The following is a 13,167-nucleotide window of genomic DNA, read 5'->3' on the forward strand; positions in this document are numbered from 1 at the left end:
CAAGGATTCTAGTTGAGAGCTCATACCTGCAAGAAACACGCGACGATCTCAGCTGGAGGGACGCAAGCGATGGATCACTCAGGGAAGCGGTATCCACGACACTTACATTTCTACAAACACATTTTTACGTGATTAAGAAAGTATATTATAATACAACAGTGACTTCACTAAGGAAGTCCAGGGGCAGGGAGAAAGCACCCTAGATCAGCTACCGGAGGATTCATTGGATTCGTCAAATTTCGTAGGGCAGCACTCACGCTAGTAATAAAGGTAACGCGCAGTTATTGCTGTCTCTGCCATATTGAAATTCAGAGGCTGTCTGCATGGTACCTGCTGCTTTGTTCTGTGTTATTTTCATAGACTGATATTCCCATTGCACTCGGAATGGTAGTTTCATGGTTATAAATCGTTAAAAAGCGCAACTCTTTCTGGTTTACCCCATCTCTTGAAAGATTTTCCTGACAACTCCAGTAGGGTGAAGGCAGAAATTATGATTACACAATTGTTATTGCATCTGGCAAAATGCATGTTGCACAAATTATATGTATATGGTGGCAATTACTGATGGTATCTACATGAATGCAATGAGGAATTTTCCATATCCCTGTGCGCTGAATGGAGGAGTGTGAGATCAGGCAACGTTGTTAGCCATCTGGTGATTCTTCTACTAAAAAGCAATTTCCGAGCAAAAATTAAATCCTGGCAGATGTTTTGTATGATAGCGGGCAGTTGTAATTGTGACATGCCTGTGACCAGCGATACTACGCTCTGTACAAAACCATAACAAAGAATACCGCATGCAACACACTCACTACAACGCACACATGAATGCCACACAAGCGCACACATGCCGTACGCCCCCCCCCCCACACACACACACAAACACACCTTAACCCTCACAGACACGCAGCACAAACAAATGCACATACACACGCCATCCCCCCCACACCAAATGCACGCACATGCACACCAGCCCCACACACACAACCACACACACACCACTGACACACAACACACAACACCACAAACAACACACCACACTCCACCCGCATGTAAGCAAAGACATGCACACACCTCTTAACTACAGCGAGTGCACCCAGGAAGAGTGCATAAAAACGAACCAACCCCTGGGACAAACACTATAGACTGCAGGAACACAAAGAAACCCACAAGTACTAAACGTATACAACGAGAACCCCGAACAAGACCACAGGGGGACGACCGAAAAGAACCCCAACCAACACAACAAGTAACCCTAAAAAAACCTAATCCGTACACACAGAACCACCCAACCTCCACCACGAAAAACAGACCAAAAGAACCAACCCCTAGGAACTAGACAAAAAAGACACAACAGACACACCACCCCAACCTACGAACACACTACAAATAAAATACAAAAAAACCAAACCAATTAAATCAACCACCAACACAAAACACTACAAAAAACAAACTCTCCGCCAGCGAGCTATCCTCGTAGCAGCCGCTCGTTGCTGGCGTGCTCGCTACAGTGTACACGCTCGCTGGATGAGCTGGCGGCTCGCAGGACTGCGCTAGATATCCGATCGCGCAGAAACCAATCATTGCTAACTTGCGCCACGAACGCACCGAGACCGATCATCACTAACCTCCCTCCACTCATGGGCGGAGGTAACATACACACCTTCCATTGCAGCTTCGTTGCTACGATTGCCACGGGCAGGGCAGCGGCTGTCTATGTACAAGAGTTCCTGGCAGGCTGCTTCTACCTGGAGAAATAGCCGACTAGATGGGCGCCATGCTTGTCCACCTCACAGAGAATGTGAAGAGACGGTTCGACGTCAAGTAGAGGGTCTTGTGATCAAGGAAGAGTTTCGCCAGCAGGGCACTGGTTCTGGCAGTAGATCTGGCAAAACGAGAATCAGCGTTAGTGTTTCGCTCAGCGGTCAGCACTGATGTGGACAGATCGGTTATACACCTGAGGTACAACATTTTACCAGAAATTTTCTTTAGGACTTTTCTGACTTATCAGAAGCTCAGATGGTCCACTTTCCACTTGCATTTAACGCCAAATGCAACCTTTTGTACATTGCTTCGTCGCATCAACTATTAGCCAAACAAACTTCCCAAGCAAGTTTTATTACCTCTCAACAATAAACATGACTATTTTCAACATGTTAACTTGTTAATTGTCACTGGTGAAATGTCGAGACAATAGACACGTGCCAAATTCTAGCACAATTCATGACAAAACATAATATAACAGCGCTATTTGGCAAGACATTTTTCGGACACACATCCCATTTTCCACACCTGGAAAATTCGTATTAAATACTAGGACCATTCGGGTTTTCCAGACTTGTATGAAACCCCGTACTGTACTGGGACAGTCTGGTCGCACGGCTAAAGATGTGACATCATAGACTAGCCACGTTGACATACATAAATGTATTGAGGAAGTATGGACGCGAGTAAATAAGAACTTTTCGTGAGACACTTCTCTTACCTTGTGGTCCTTGCGCCAACTTCATATACAGATATCGTAGCTTTCGCGTATATCTCTTGCCCAGGCGCTGTCTCCAGGTACACTCTCCCTAGAGCAATAGTCAAGCAAGGCTTTATAAACTTAATATTTCCACTTACATCTTTATTTAAAAAAAATTCTCTTAGCGAAGTAAAAGAGATAGAGAGAGTGAGAGAGAGAGCGAAGAGGGAGCGAGCGAAATTGAGAGAGAGAGAGAGAGAGAGAGAGAGAGAGAGGGAGAGAGCAAAGAGGGAGCGAGCGAAAATTGAGAGAGAGAGAGAGAGAAGGACAGCAAGAGAGAGAGAGAGAGAGAGAGAGAGAGAGAGAGAGAGAGAGAGAGTGTGAGACAGAGAGAGAACAGACAGACAAAGCATCGACAGGGAAGAAGAAATGAACCGCACGAGAGCTAGCGGCAATACTACGGCGATCTTCACCTGGTGGTATCTGTAGGTCTTCTCGAGACGCATGTACTTGAGGCAGTACTCGCAGATCCACAGCTTCGCCTGCTTGCCGTACTCCTCCGGATACGGCGAGAAGTACACGTATCGATCTCGTACTTGCCGATCTGGATCTTGTCAATGTATTCACCTTTGTGATCTGCAACACGTGCATTCAGCGAGAATCAAAATTAAGAAAATTCGAAGGACCGCTAGCTTTTCCACAGAAAGAGTGATGGCCACGGGATGTGTCGTCGCAACGCATTCAGGAAGAATCAAAAATTAAGAATACCGTAGCTTTCCAAACGGAAAAGTGATGGCCAAATCTACTCTTCTAAAAAAGGTTTTTAAGGGTTTTACGAGTAAAATTATTAGCCTGGCGCATAGCATCTATTTATACTTTCAGTTTTTAGAGAGTGATACAGAGATTGAGTTAGACAGAAAGAGCAAGATAGGGAGAGGTGAAATATGCAGCTAGAGAGAAAGAGAGAATGAGCACAAGTGTGAGAACGATGCGGAGAGAGCACGAGCAAGAGAGAGAAAAAGAGAGAGAGATCGAATGAGAGGGAGAGCGAGAGAGAAAAAAAGAAAGATAGAAAGAGTGAGAGAGAGAGAGAGAGTGGGAGTGGGAATGAGAGAGAAAGAGAGATAGATAGAGAGATAGAGAGAGAGATTGAGAATGAGAGAGAGAGAGAGAGAGAGAGAGAGAGAGCAAGAGAGAGAAAGAAAAAGAGAGACAGAGAGATCAAGTGAGAGTGGGAGTGAGAATGAAAGACAGAGAGAGAGAGAGAGAGAGAGAGAGAGAGAGAGAGAAGAGAGAGAGAGAGAGGAACGAGAGAGAGAGAGAGAGAAAGAGAGAGAGAGAGAGAGAGAAGAGAGACAGACAGAGAAAGCCAGACAGAAAGATGAGTAGTCAGCGGGGTCACACGCACGGCCTCGTGTTCCTTCTCGAGCGCGGCCGTCGTCGGGTCCATCTCGGCGTACGTCTTCTGCACATGGTTGATCTCGTCGTGGATGCGCTTCTGGTTGCGCGTGATCTTGCGTTCCGGCTCGTCGAGCGACTGATGCGGAGGCTTCAGCGCGACGCTCTGCTTCTCGTGGTCGCCCCCAAGCAGCAGCGAGACGCTCACACGCTCGCGCGTCACCCACTCGTCCAGCCGACGGTTGACTGAGGACGGGAAGCGATGTGAGAATTCAACGTGGGGCCTGACATGGCGCTACTAAGGGGTAGGGGTGGGGTGGCTTCTTTGAGAGGCACACACAAATTTATGAAGTCTTGGATGTGTTCGGATGTAGAGGGAAAAATATGTTTAGTATGGAAGGCTGCCTGACATGGTGCTACCAGTGTTCTCATTAGGAACTGGCCACCGGCCGAATTGACCGTCTACTCTGCTGTTTCGGCCGGTTACAATTGGCTCAAGTATGATATTTAGAAAATAAAAAATAAATTTTTTTAAATTTGCATTTGGTTTGCTCTAATTATTCTCCAAAGTGAAAGTGTTTTATGAGCTACTACTAATAAATCAGTTGAGTATACTTGTATGCATGTTATGTGCATGAGAAGCATTGTTTTGTTTTTAAGTAACGCTATTTACGTACTTGTCTAACTCTTATAATTACTAAATCGTCATAATTTGGGAAAACTTTTGGTGAACTCGAATGTACCAAGAGAAACCAAATTTGAAAAAAGGACCATACTGTAATCCAAATGTGTCTGTTTACTGCAGCTCAGAATACACCAGATTGCATCTAGGTTTGAAAAAAAAAATTGAGGGGGACCCCCCCCCTCGCACACCGCCACGGCCTCTTGCAAAAGCATTTGGGTCTGTTACTATAAAAGATAATGAAAACCCTGTGCTACTAAAGGAAGGGGAGGCTTCTTTGAAAGGCACGCGCAAATGAAATTTTGGATGTGTTAAGATGTAGAGGAAAAAGTACGTTTTGTTATTGAAGGGTACTTTGCACAAGGTTTTTTTAGAGGCGAGTCAGGACAATCATACTAGGCATCTTAAACCAACAGCTCAAGCACAGGCTTTATGTAGATAGGGTTCGTAACCTAAGGCAAAATGTTTTTTTCCAGTTTTCCAGGAATTCCCAGGATTTTAAAAGATCATTTTCCATGACTGGGAGATTTTAGCCGAATACAATCTTTGTACCTTAATATATATCGTTTAATCAACAATTAGTCAACAGAGTCTTGCAATAATTAAGTTTATTATCTGCCAGACAAGATAGACACGGGCTCAATTTCAATGACTTTCTATAAGCAAACACAATAATAGGACTCCTATTTTTCAAGACTTCCTAGAATCATAGCCTAGTTTCCAGGACATCCTATACCTAACAAATGACCATTTTAAAATTCCAAAACTTTACCAAGTTTTCCAGGTCCCATACCAACCCTGCTAGACTAGGGTGAAGGACACGCAAACCAGACCGTTAACATTCATCACTCACATCCTTCGTAATGTACGTAATAGTCGTAGTTGGGTTCTCCATGGCTCGTCTCTGTGCGGCGCGTGTGAATCACCTCCGCAGGATCTGCAAAATTTATGCAGTCATCACTCATTAGTGCAGGACTGCATGCAGTCACATATAGATGAAGTGCAAATTTTTTTTTTTTTTATCACGACGGAACTTTTTAGATATTCTCTGAAAAACTATCCCGCAAACAATTTGGGACTATTTTTCTCACAGCACGGTAGGATATGTGCATTGTACAATATAAATTAAATGCCTCATAGGGTAAACTGCCTAAGTTAAATTGGGATTTCTTTTCATAACTTCTAGGGACTCACAGCTCTTGCCAGAGGCACATTATACGATCATTAGGTATGACACGAGATGCTCGGAAACAGGGAGCAGGATGCGTCGAAATGACCGATCGATGAAAAATTCAATTATTCTAATGCGTTGTAATGACAGAGAAATATCCATTTATACATCGGCTACATGTACATGACATGTACTTAAATACAATAACAGCCTGTGTGCAAAATGGGTGAACGTACGTGAAACATCTACTGACTGTTGCTACTTACTGTGACATATCCATGAAACCACTAAATTGGTAAAATGTTCTGAGAAATTACGAGGTTACCATGGCAAATGTTGTCGATAGGACCGTTTTCATTTACTTTCAATGCAAGAGTTTAATAGGGACTTTCAGTTTCAATATATGACCGTTCCTCTAACCACAAGATAACCCTGTAATCAGGAACACACACACACACACACTCATACATACACACATTTGACAATTAACAGTAATCCATAAAGCCAGGGGGCCATTGTCAGAAACATCGTAAAGTTAATGCTAATGTTAATGCTAAGATAACACTTACGACTAATGTTAATGTTACGAGAGGAGCGTTGACAGAAACACATCACAGCTATTAGAAAACTTACGATAACAGGAACTTCATCACAAGGCTGCTGATTGGATGATAATCGATCACAAAAATCAAATTCATACCCATTTATTGCATATCACAGTAATTACCTCCGCCAAGGAGTTGGCAGGAGGTTATGTTTTATGCATATTATGCAGGAGTAAGATAATATAGAGGGAGTATGATCTGTCCTAAAAACATGTGAAAATTCAACATTTGCTTGCTAATTTTACGGATTGATATATTACACGTGCAACTCGATAAAAATTACATCTAAATGAGCGTTGGACATCCGTCTCTAACTAAAACTTTACTTTGTTTAAATACTCTTGCCTTTAGGAGATATAGCTTTGAACGACACTTGGTTCTAGTTGTTTTAACTAAGCTGCGGCTCAGATTGCCCAACAATCACCGACGTGGCTAGCTGTGAGGAATGGTCTTGTCTGTTGAGCAAGAATGCACACCTGTTGGCGGCAGAGTAATAAAGTAATATATGAATTATATATATAAGATAATTGTTATATGTTGTGCATAATATATTAGTGTGTTATTCGTGTGTATAATATATATAGTACGTGTATATATTATTATATAGGAATATATAGTGTGTATGATATAATATAGAATATAATATGAAGTTCTATCATTATCTTACTCTGCCGCAACCAGGTTGGATTTGTCACAGACCAGCATTCCTCACAGCTAGCAATGTTCGGTGTTAGTTGGGCAATCCTGAGCCAGCTTAGTTAAACAACTTATGAACCATGTGTGAACGTTAGAGTACTATCTCACGTAAAGGCAGAGAGGTATTGTAAACAAAGTAAAGTTTTAGTGTAGAAGCGGATGTCAACGCTTTCTTTAGATGTAATTTTTATCGAAGTTGCACGTAATATATATCGGTAAAATTAGGGCAAAAGCAAATGTTGAATCTTCACATGTTTTGGACAGTCATACTTCCTCTATTATTAGCTTAGGCTGTTGCTCCTGATACCCGTACCGTCGCCCGATTTTTTTTCTTAAGTCACGGTAGTTGATGCGCCAGCGCATCTATCGGGAATAATAACTCCGTTGCTTTTGTACGATATTATATATACAATTTCTTACGATATATACGATAACCCTTAACGCCTTAACGCCTACCGCTACCCTAACACCTAACCTTAACCTAACCGTAACCCTACACTGCTATTAAATTATATAAATTTAATTTTTAATTGTTGTAAAAATTAATTGTTGTTATTAAAATGTTGTAAATAAATATGTAAATATTTGCGTTAATTGGAAAAAAATGTTAACAGTAAAGATAGAAAATACAGAAAACGGAAATAATTAGAAAACAGGATCGTTCGATCCCGCGGACTATTCATACTTGGCGCAAGCGCTCTAACCGTTTGCGCTGCTGCCACTATAGAAATTAAAATTTGTGGATGTGCTATGTATATCGCGAGAAAACAAGCTCAACCAATCAGGCGTCAGTACGCGTCAGTACCTTGTGACTTTAAGAAAAAATAATGCGCGACGGTACCGTTGCAGTTGACACTTCCATTATCTTACTCTGATATTCATGATGGCTAACCACATGTAAATAATACTTGATGAAAAAACGCAGCGGTCATGAATTTATTCTGCCACAACAAGACAAATTCTCACACTGTAGGCCTAACACGAGACGCGAGAGTCGTGGCAAGTGGCAGTCATTTAAAAGAAACAGAGACAAATGCCATACGACATTGTAATGTTTTGTTTTGTTTTATGATCGGTAGATAATTAATGTTCTTTGACGTGTTTTTAAAGAAAAACACACAGATTTTATCATTTTTAATAATATATATCACTATATTGTAATTCATAGTGTAATGTGTTATTTTCATCTTAATATTATTATTAAACTTAGTTACGAGAGGGTTTGCCGCTTGGCTTTCGTAATGACAATGTTATGTTTAACACAGTGGCTGGAGTACGGTAGCCGCTCGGTCGTTTCAAGCCCTTTTTGCGTTAGGGTTAGGGTTAGGATTAGGATTAGGGTTAGGGTTAGGGTTATGGTTAGGTTTACGGGTTAGGCGTTAGGTTCTAGCTCATCTAAACTCTCAAATCGTGAATTTATTTCCCAAGGCGTTATTTCGCATCTAGCGCCACCGCCGCCATCTTTTGTTCGTTAAGTATGAAACGAATGACTCCCGTACCCGTAGCCTCGAGACATTAAGTACGGCTACCGTCCGTAGCGCTGCTATTGTCTAAGAGGCTAAGTAAGAGGATATTTTCGAGGATATTTCGTTCTCGTAACATTACCGGTACGATGTTTCTGTCAACGGTTTACGAGTGGAAGTTAATGTTAAGACTAATGTTAAGACTAATTTTGTTTCTGACAACGGGCCCCAGGATTCCCATTAAACGTGTCAGAACTACTGAACTATGAATCATGATGAATGACGACGGGAATACCCTACCGCCCTACGTACGCCATGTGGTGTCGGGTCGCCTGACCATGTACCTTCCGCCAATTTCTAGAGGCAATTCGTGGCTTCGCACACCATCACCCTTTTCCATGCCATCGAGGTCACCATAAGAGCCAATCATTGTGTTTTGGTGGTTCCTGTGTATTTCTGCAAACGTATTTTCCGTCAAAATTTCTCGATATGTGTCTCTATCGCCTGACATATTTACTGACGAAAAAACGTAAACAGTGAACTGTGATTGGTCGAAAATATTACGCTGCAAGGCGTTTATTTTTTCATGTTGTTGGTTGATTAATTTTTGTTTTTCAAGTTAAAGCACGCAGTTTCTAAAATTAAAATATGTTAAATATTTATTTTGATCAGTTTTTACATAACGAGCTTCGTCGAAGCAGAAGATTTGTATTTTATCACGAACTGGAAAGCAGCGCCATTATTAATTTGTGGTAGAATACAGAAGCTCAAGATAGCGGATTAATACAAAACTGACGCATGGTTTACTAACAAATAATTGATTATTATGCTTTAAGCATAAAATGGAAAGTACTAGTACTTCAAATATTGTTCTTCTACAATAAATTAATGTAAAGTAAACACAATAATAGGTTGAATTGAAATCATTCCTTCAAAACTTGAGTCTATTTCCTACACGGAAGCAGCAATCCGCATGAGAAAAAAGGCTGTGTCGCCTCGCCTCTGCGCTTTTCGTCCATTGTGAGATTCTGTAACATTTTCATTGTCATGGATAGTCCGGCGAAGATGATGGCTCATGGCCAAGGTGAAATGATGATGCAGTCACCGCCACAGCCAAACGCCGCTGAAAGTTTAGTTAACGTGCTTCAAACAGAAATTGAGAAGCTGGACAAGTCTTTTAAGAATGCACACCGGCTTCTTACAGAGGGTAAGTTTAAATTTGCACGTTTCACCACTTCAGTAGGTAGGGGCCTAGTTGGCACACTACGGCACTTGGAGCGTTTCAATAAAATATCATGCTAATTAAATACGAAATCTATTTACTACCAAAGTCTTAATGTTTCTATACTCTCTTTCACCTATTATTACCGACAATTTCCTGCAAATGCCGTCCAAATGCTCATCTGCAACAATTTGAACAAACGCTGGCTGCCGCCATGGCTGCCGCAGCACGCTGACACATAAATATATCAGAGTGGCTATATGCCCGGCAGCCGGCATATATCTGCCAGCTGCCGGGCACGGTCTTCGATTTCCTAAATGCCCGGCAGTTTTTAATTTTCAGCGTTATCTCAAGTAAACAAGGGTAAGGGTTAGGGTTAGGAACTGCCGGGCATTTAGGATATCGAAGACCGTGCCCGGCTGCCGGGCATATATATAGGTGCGGGCGGAGCTACGTCACAGATCAGTAGTCACGTGACCACCAGCAGAACGTCGGTGAAAATAACACGGTCGCGTCACTGGCGCCCATAGGATTACTGCATAACGATACGAATTATCTGTTACTTGGTTTGGATGTTTAAATAAGTTTTTTTCATGAAATTTCTTCTAATATGCCTTACGAGTATATAGATAGCCTTTCTGTAGCCATAATTATGACATTATGTAAGATACATATGCACTGCAAATATAAAATATTTTAAGCTATTCTTATTTGTTTGCTTTGCATTAGTTGAATAAAATTACCCCAAGTCTTGTGAAACAAAAACAAAGTCCAAGATTACACATGCGCACGCACACACACGCACACACAGTGACACACTCACACGCACACGCACTCGCACACACAGTGACACATGCACACGCACATTCACGCACACGCACATGCACTCACATGCACACGTACACACAGTGACACACTCACACGCACACGCACACGCACTCACACACACAGTGACACACTCACACGCACACGCACACGCACTCACACACACAGTGACACACTCACACGCACACGCACACACAAGGACACACAAACACGCATGCGCACGCACGCACGCACGCACTCGCACTGACACACTCGGACGCACACGCACTCACACGCACACGTACACACAGTGACACACTCACACGCACACGCACACACAGTGACACACTCACGCGCACTCGCACACACAGTGACACACGCACACGCACACGCACACACAGTGACACACTCACACGCACATTCACGCACACGCACACGCACTCACATGCACACGTACACACAGTGACACACTCACATGCACATGCACACGCACACGCACTCGCACACACAGTGACACACTCACACGCACACACAAAGACACAAACACATGCGCACACGCACGCTCGCACACGCACTGACACACTCGGACGCACACGCACTCGCACACGTACACACGCAGTCAGCCACGTATGACTTATCACGCCTCTCTGAACTCTTATGTCATTTTGGCATCTCAAAAAAAAAAATTTTCTTATTTGTGCACTATATATGATTGTGACAACCTACTACTACACAAGTTTTCGGCATATATACAAGGAAATTAATATGCTTTAGGTTTGCAAATGGGGTATTGCGTGTGTAAGCTCACGGAGACCGGCTGATGTTTTCACCGGCACAGCGGGTTGCTAGGTTAAGAAAGTCCCGGATGTGCAAAGTTCCCGGCTGTCTGCCCGCACCTATAGCCACAGCGTTTATTGAAACGCTCCAAGTGCAGTGCGCCGCCTATAGCCTATTAGACTGGTAGTGGTACTCGCTCCCACCTCTCGGCTTAGATTCCCAATGCGCATAGCGTTCGGCTAACTTCGACTCCAAGATCGAATGTATAATTGGATGCCTGGTGTCAGTTAGCCGAATGCTATGCGCATTGGGAATCTGTACGTCACAGGTCAACAGAAATGGTGCTCGAAGTATCGCCGCTCGTCACTTCGAATTTTCGTAACAGGTTATATTAGTTTAATACAGAGTATTGTGATACATAGTAAGTTCCAGGATAGCAGAGAAAGGTTCATGTTAAAATTAAACCCAGTTTGGAAGTTCTAGTCTCTGAAAACGCACCAGCAAACCGCCCTGAGTGATTCACTCAGGGGTTCCTCCAAAGAAAAGAATAGGCTCGCGTTCTAACCCTATCCTGTGTTTGGGTTACATTATTGTATCTAATAGCCTAGATGTACTTGCAGCCATTTACATAAACTGCGCAACGGGAGCGAACACGAGAATTTTTTCAGGCTTCGTTTGATTTCGCGTGACACGGCTCGGTTACAAACACAGACAATATGTTTTTATAACAGGTGAACACTGTTCTTCAAATAGAAACAAAGATGGAGTAGAATGGTTGAATATTTGTGTTGTATTCGTGTGAAATCAAGCGAGCGTCGAGCGAATTTTGGCAGCACGCTTTCCTACCTGCTATATATTTATGTGTCAGTGTGCAGCGGCAGCCATGGCGGCAGCCAGCGTTTGTTCAAATTGTTGCAGATGAACATTTGATTTGGACGGCATTTGCAGGAAATTGTTGGCAATCATAGGTGAAAGAGAGTATAGAAACATTAAGACTTTGGTAGTAAATAGATTTCGTATTTATTTAGCATTATATTTTATTGAACAGGCCGCATATTTCCTGCAAATTCTGTCCAAATGCTCATCTGCAACAATTTGAACAAACGCTGGCTGCCGCCATGGCTGCCGCAGCACACTGACACATAAATATATCAGAGTGGCTATATATGCCCGGCAGCCGGCATATATTTGACGGCTGCAGGGCACGGTCTTCGATTTCTTAAATGCCCGGCAGTTTTTAATTTTCAGCGTCGTTAGGAAATCGAAGACCGTACCCGGCTGCCGGGCATATATATAGCAACAGCGTTTATTGAAACGCTCCAAGTGCCTGTGCTTCTGTACTACTACTAGAACTTAGAAGCACAGGCACTTGGAGCGTTTCAATAAAATATAATGCTAAATAAATACGAAATCTATTTACTACCAAAGTCTTAATGTTTCTCTATTTCACCTATTATTGCCGACAATTTCCTGTAAATGCCGTCCAAATGCTCATCTGCAACACACGCTGGCTGCCGCACGCTAGCTGCTGCACACTGACACATAAATATATAGTTTAAATATAATATAGTTTACATAAATAAATATATTTTCATTTTTATTTTATATTTTTGTGTCAGTGTGCAGATCCAGCGTGTGTTGCAGATGAGCATTTTGACGGCATTTACAGTAAAATTGTCGGCAATAATAGGTGAAAGAGAGTAGAGAAACATTAAGACTTTGGTAGTAAATAGATTTCGTATTTATTTAGCATTCTATGTTTGCGCACACAAGTATATTATCAAGAGCTAATAATACCTATGGTACCTATTATAATCAGATAATCCTGGTAACTAACAATACAGTGTGTATTGTTGAACAGTGAACACCTTCTAACAATACACTG

The 13,167-nt window shown here is 42.3% G+C and overlaps 2 protein-coding genes across 2 annotated transcripts in view; one reads left to right on the forward strand and one right to left on the reverse strand.

The window, feature by feature from the left end:
- Positions 1-9,002, reverse strand: part of LOC106812570 (histone acetyltransferase KAT8-like) — a 22,660-nt gene extending 13,658 nt beyond the window's left edge. Inside the window, exons 1-3 of the mRNA XM_014816468.1 lie at positions 8,792-9,002; positions 5,398-5,481; positions 3,873-4,108 (exon numbers count right to left, since the gene is read on the reverse strand). Coding sequence (XP_014671954.1) covers positions 3,873-4,108; positions 5,398-5,481; positions 8,792-8,990 — 519 coding nt within the window. The 5' untranslated portion in view covers positions 8,991-9,002. The remainder of the gene's footprint in view (positions 1-3,872; positions 4,109-5,397; positions 5,482-8,791) is intronic.
- A 427-nt stretch (positions 9,003-9,429) lies between these two features.
- Positions 9,430-13,167, forward strand: part of LOC106812565 (KH domain-containing, RNA-binding, signal transduction-associated protein 3-like) — a gene marked incomplete at its 3' end in the record, with an annotated part of 24,458 nt that continues 20,720 nt past the window's right edge. The window contains exon 1 of the mRNA XM_014816465.1: positions 9,430-9,686. Within this exon, the coding sequence (XP_014671951.1) occupies positions 9,527-9,686 (160 nt within the window). The remainder of the gene's footprint in view (positions 9,687-13,167) is intronic.

The sequence above is a fragment of the Priapulus caudatus genome, unplaced genomic scaffold (assembly GCF_000485595.1).
Source record: "Priapulus caudatus unplaced genomic scaffold, Priapulus_caudatus-5.0.1 Scaffold662, whole genome shotgun sequence".
Classification (NCBI taxonomy): Eukaryota; Metazoa; Priapulida; class Priapulimorpha; order Priapulimorphida; family Priapulidae; genus Priapulus; species Priapulus caudatus.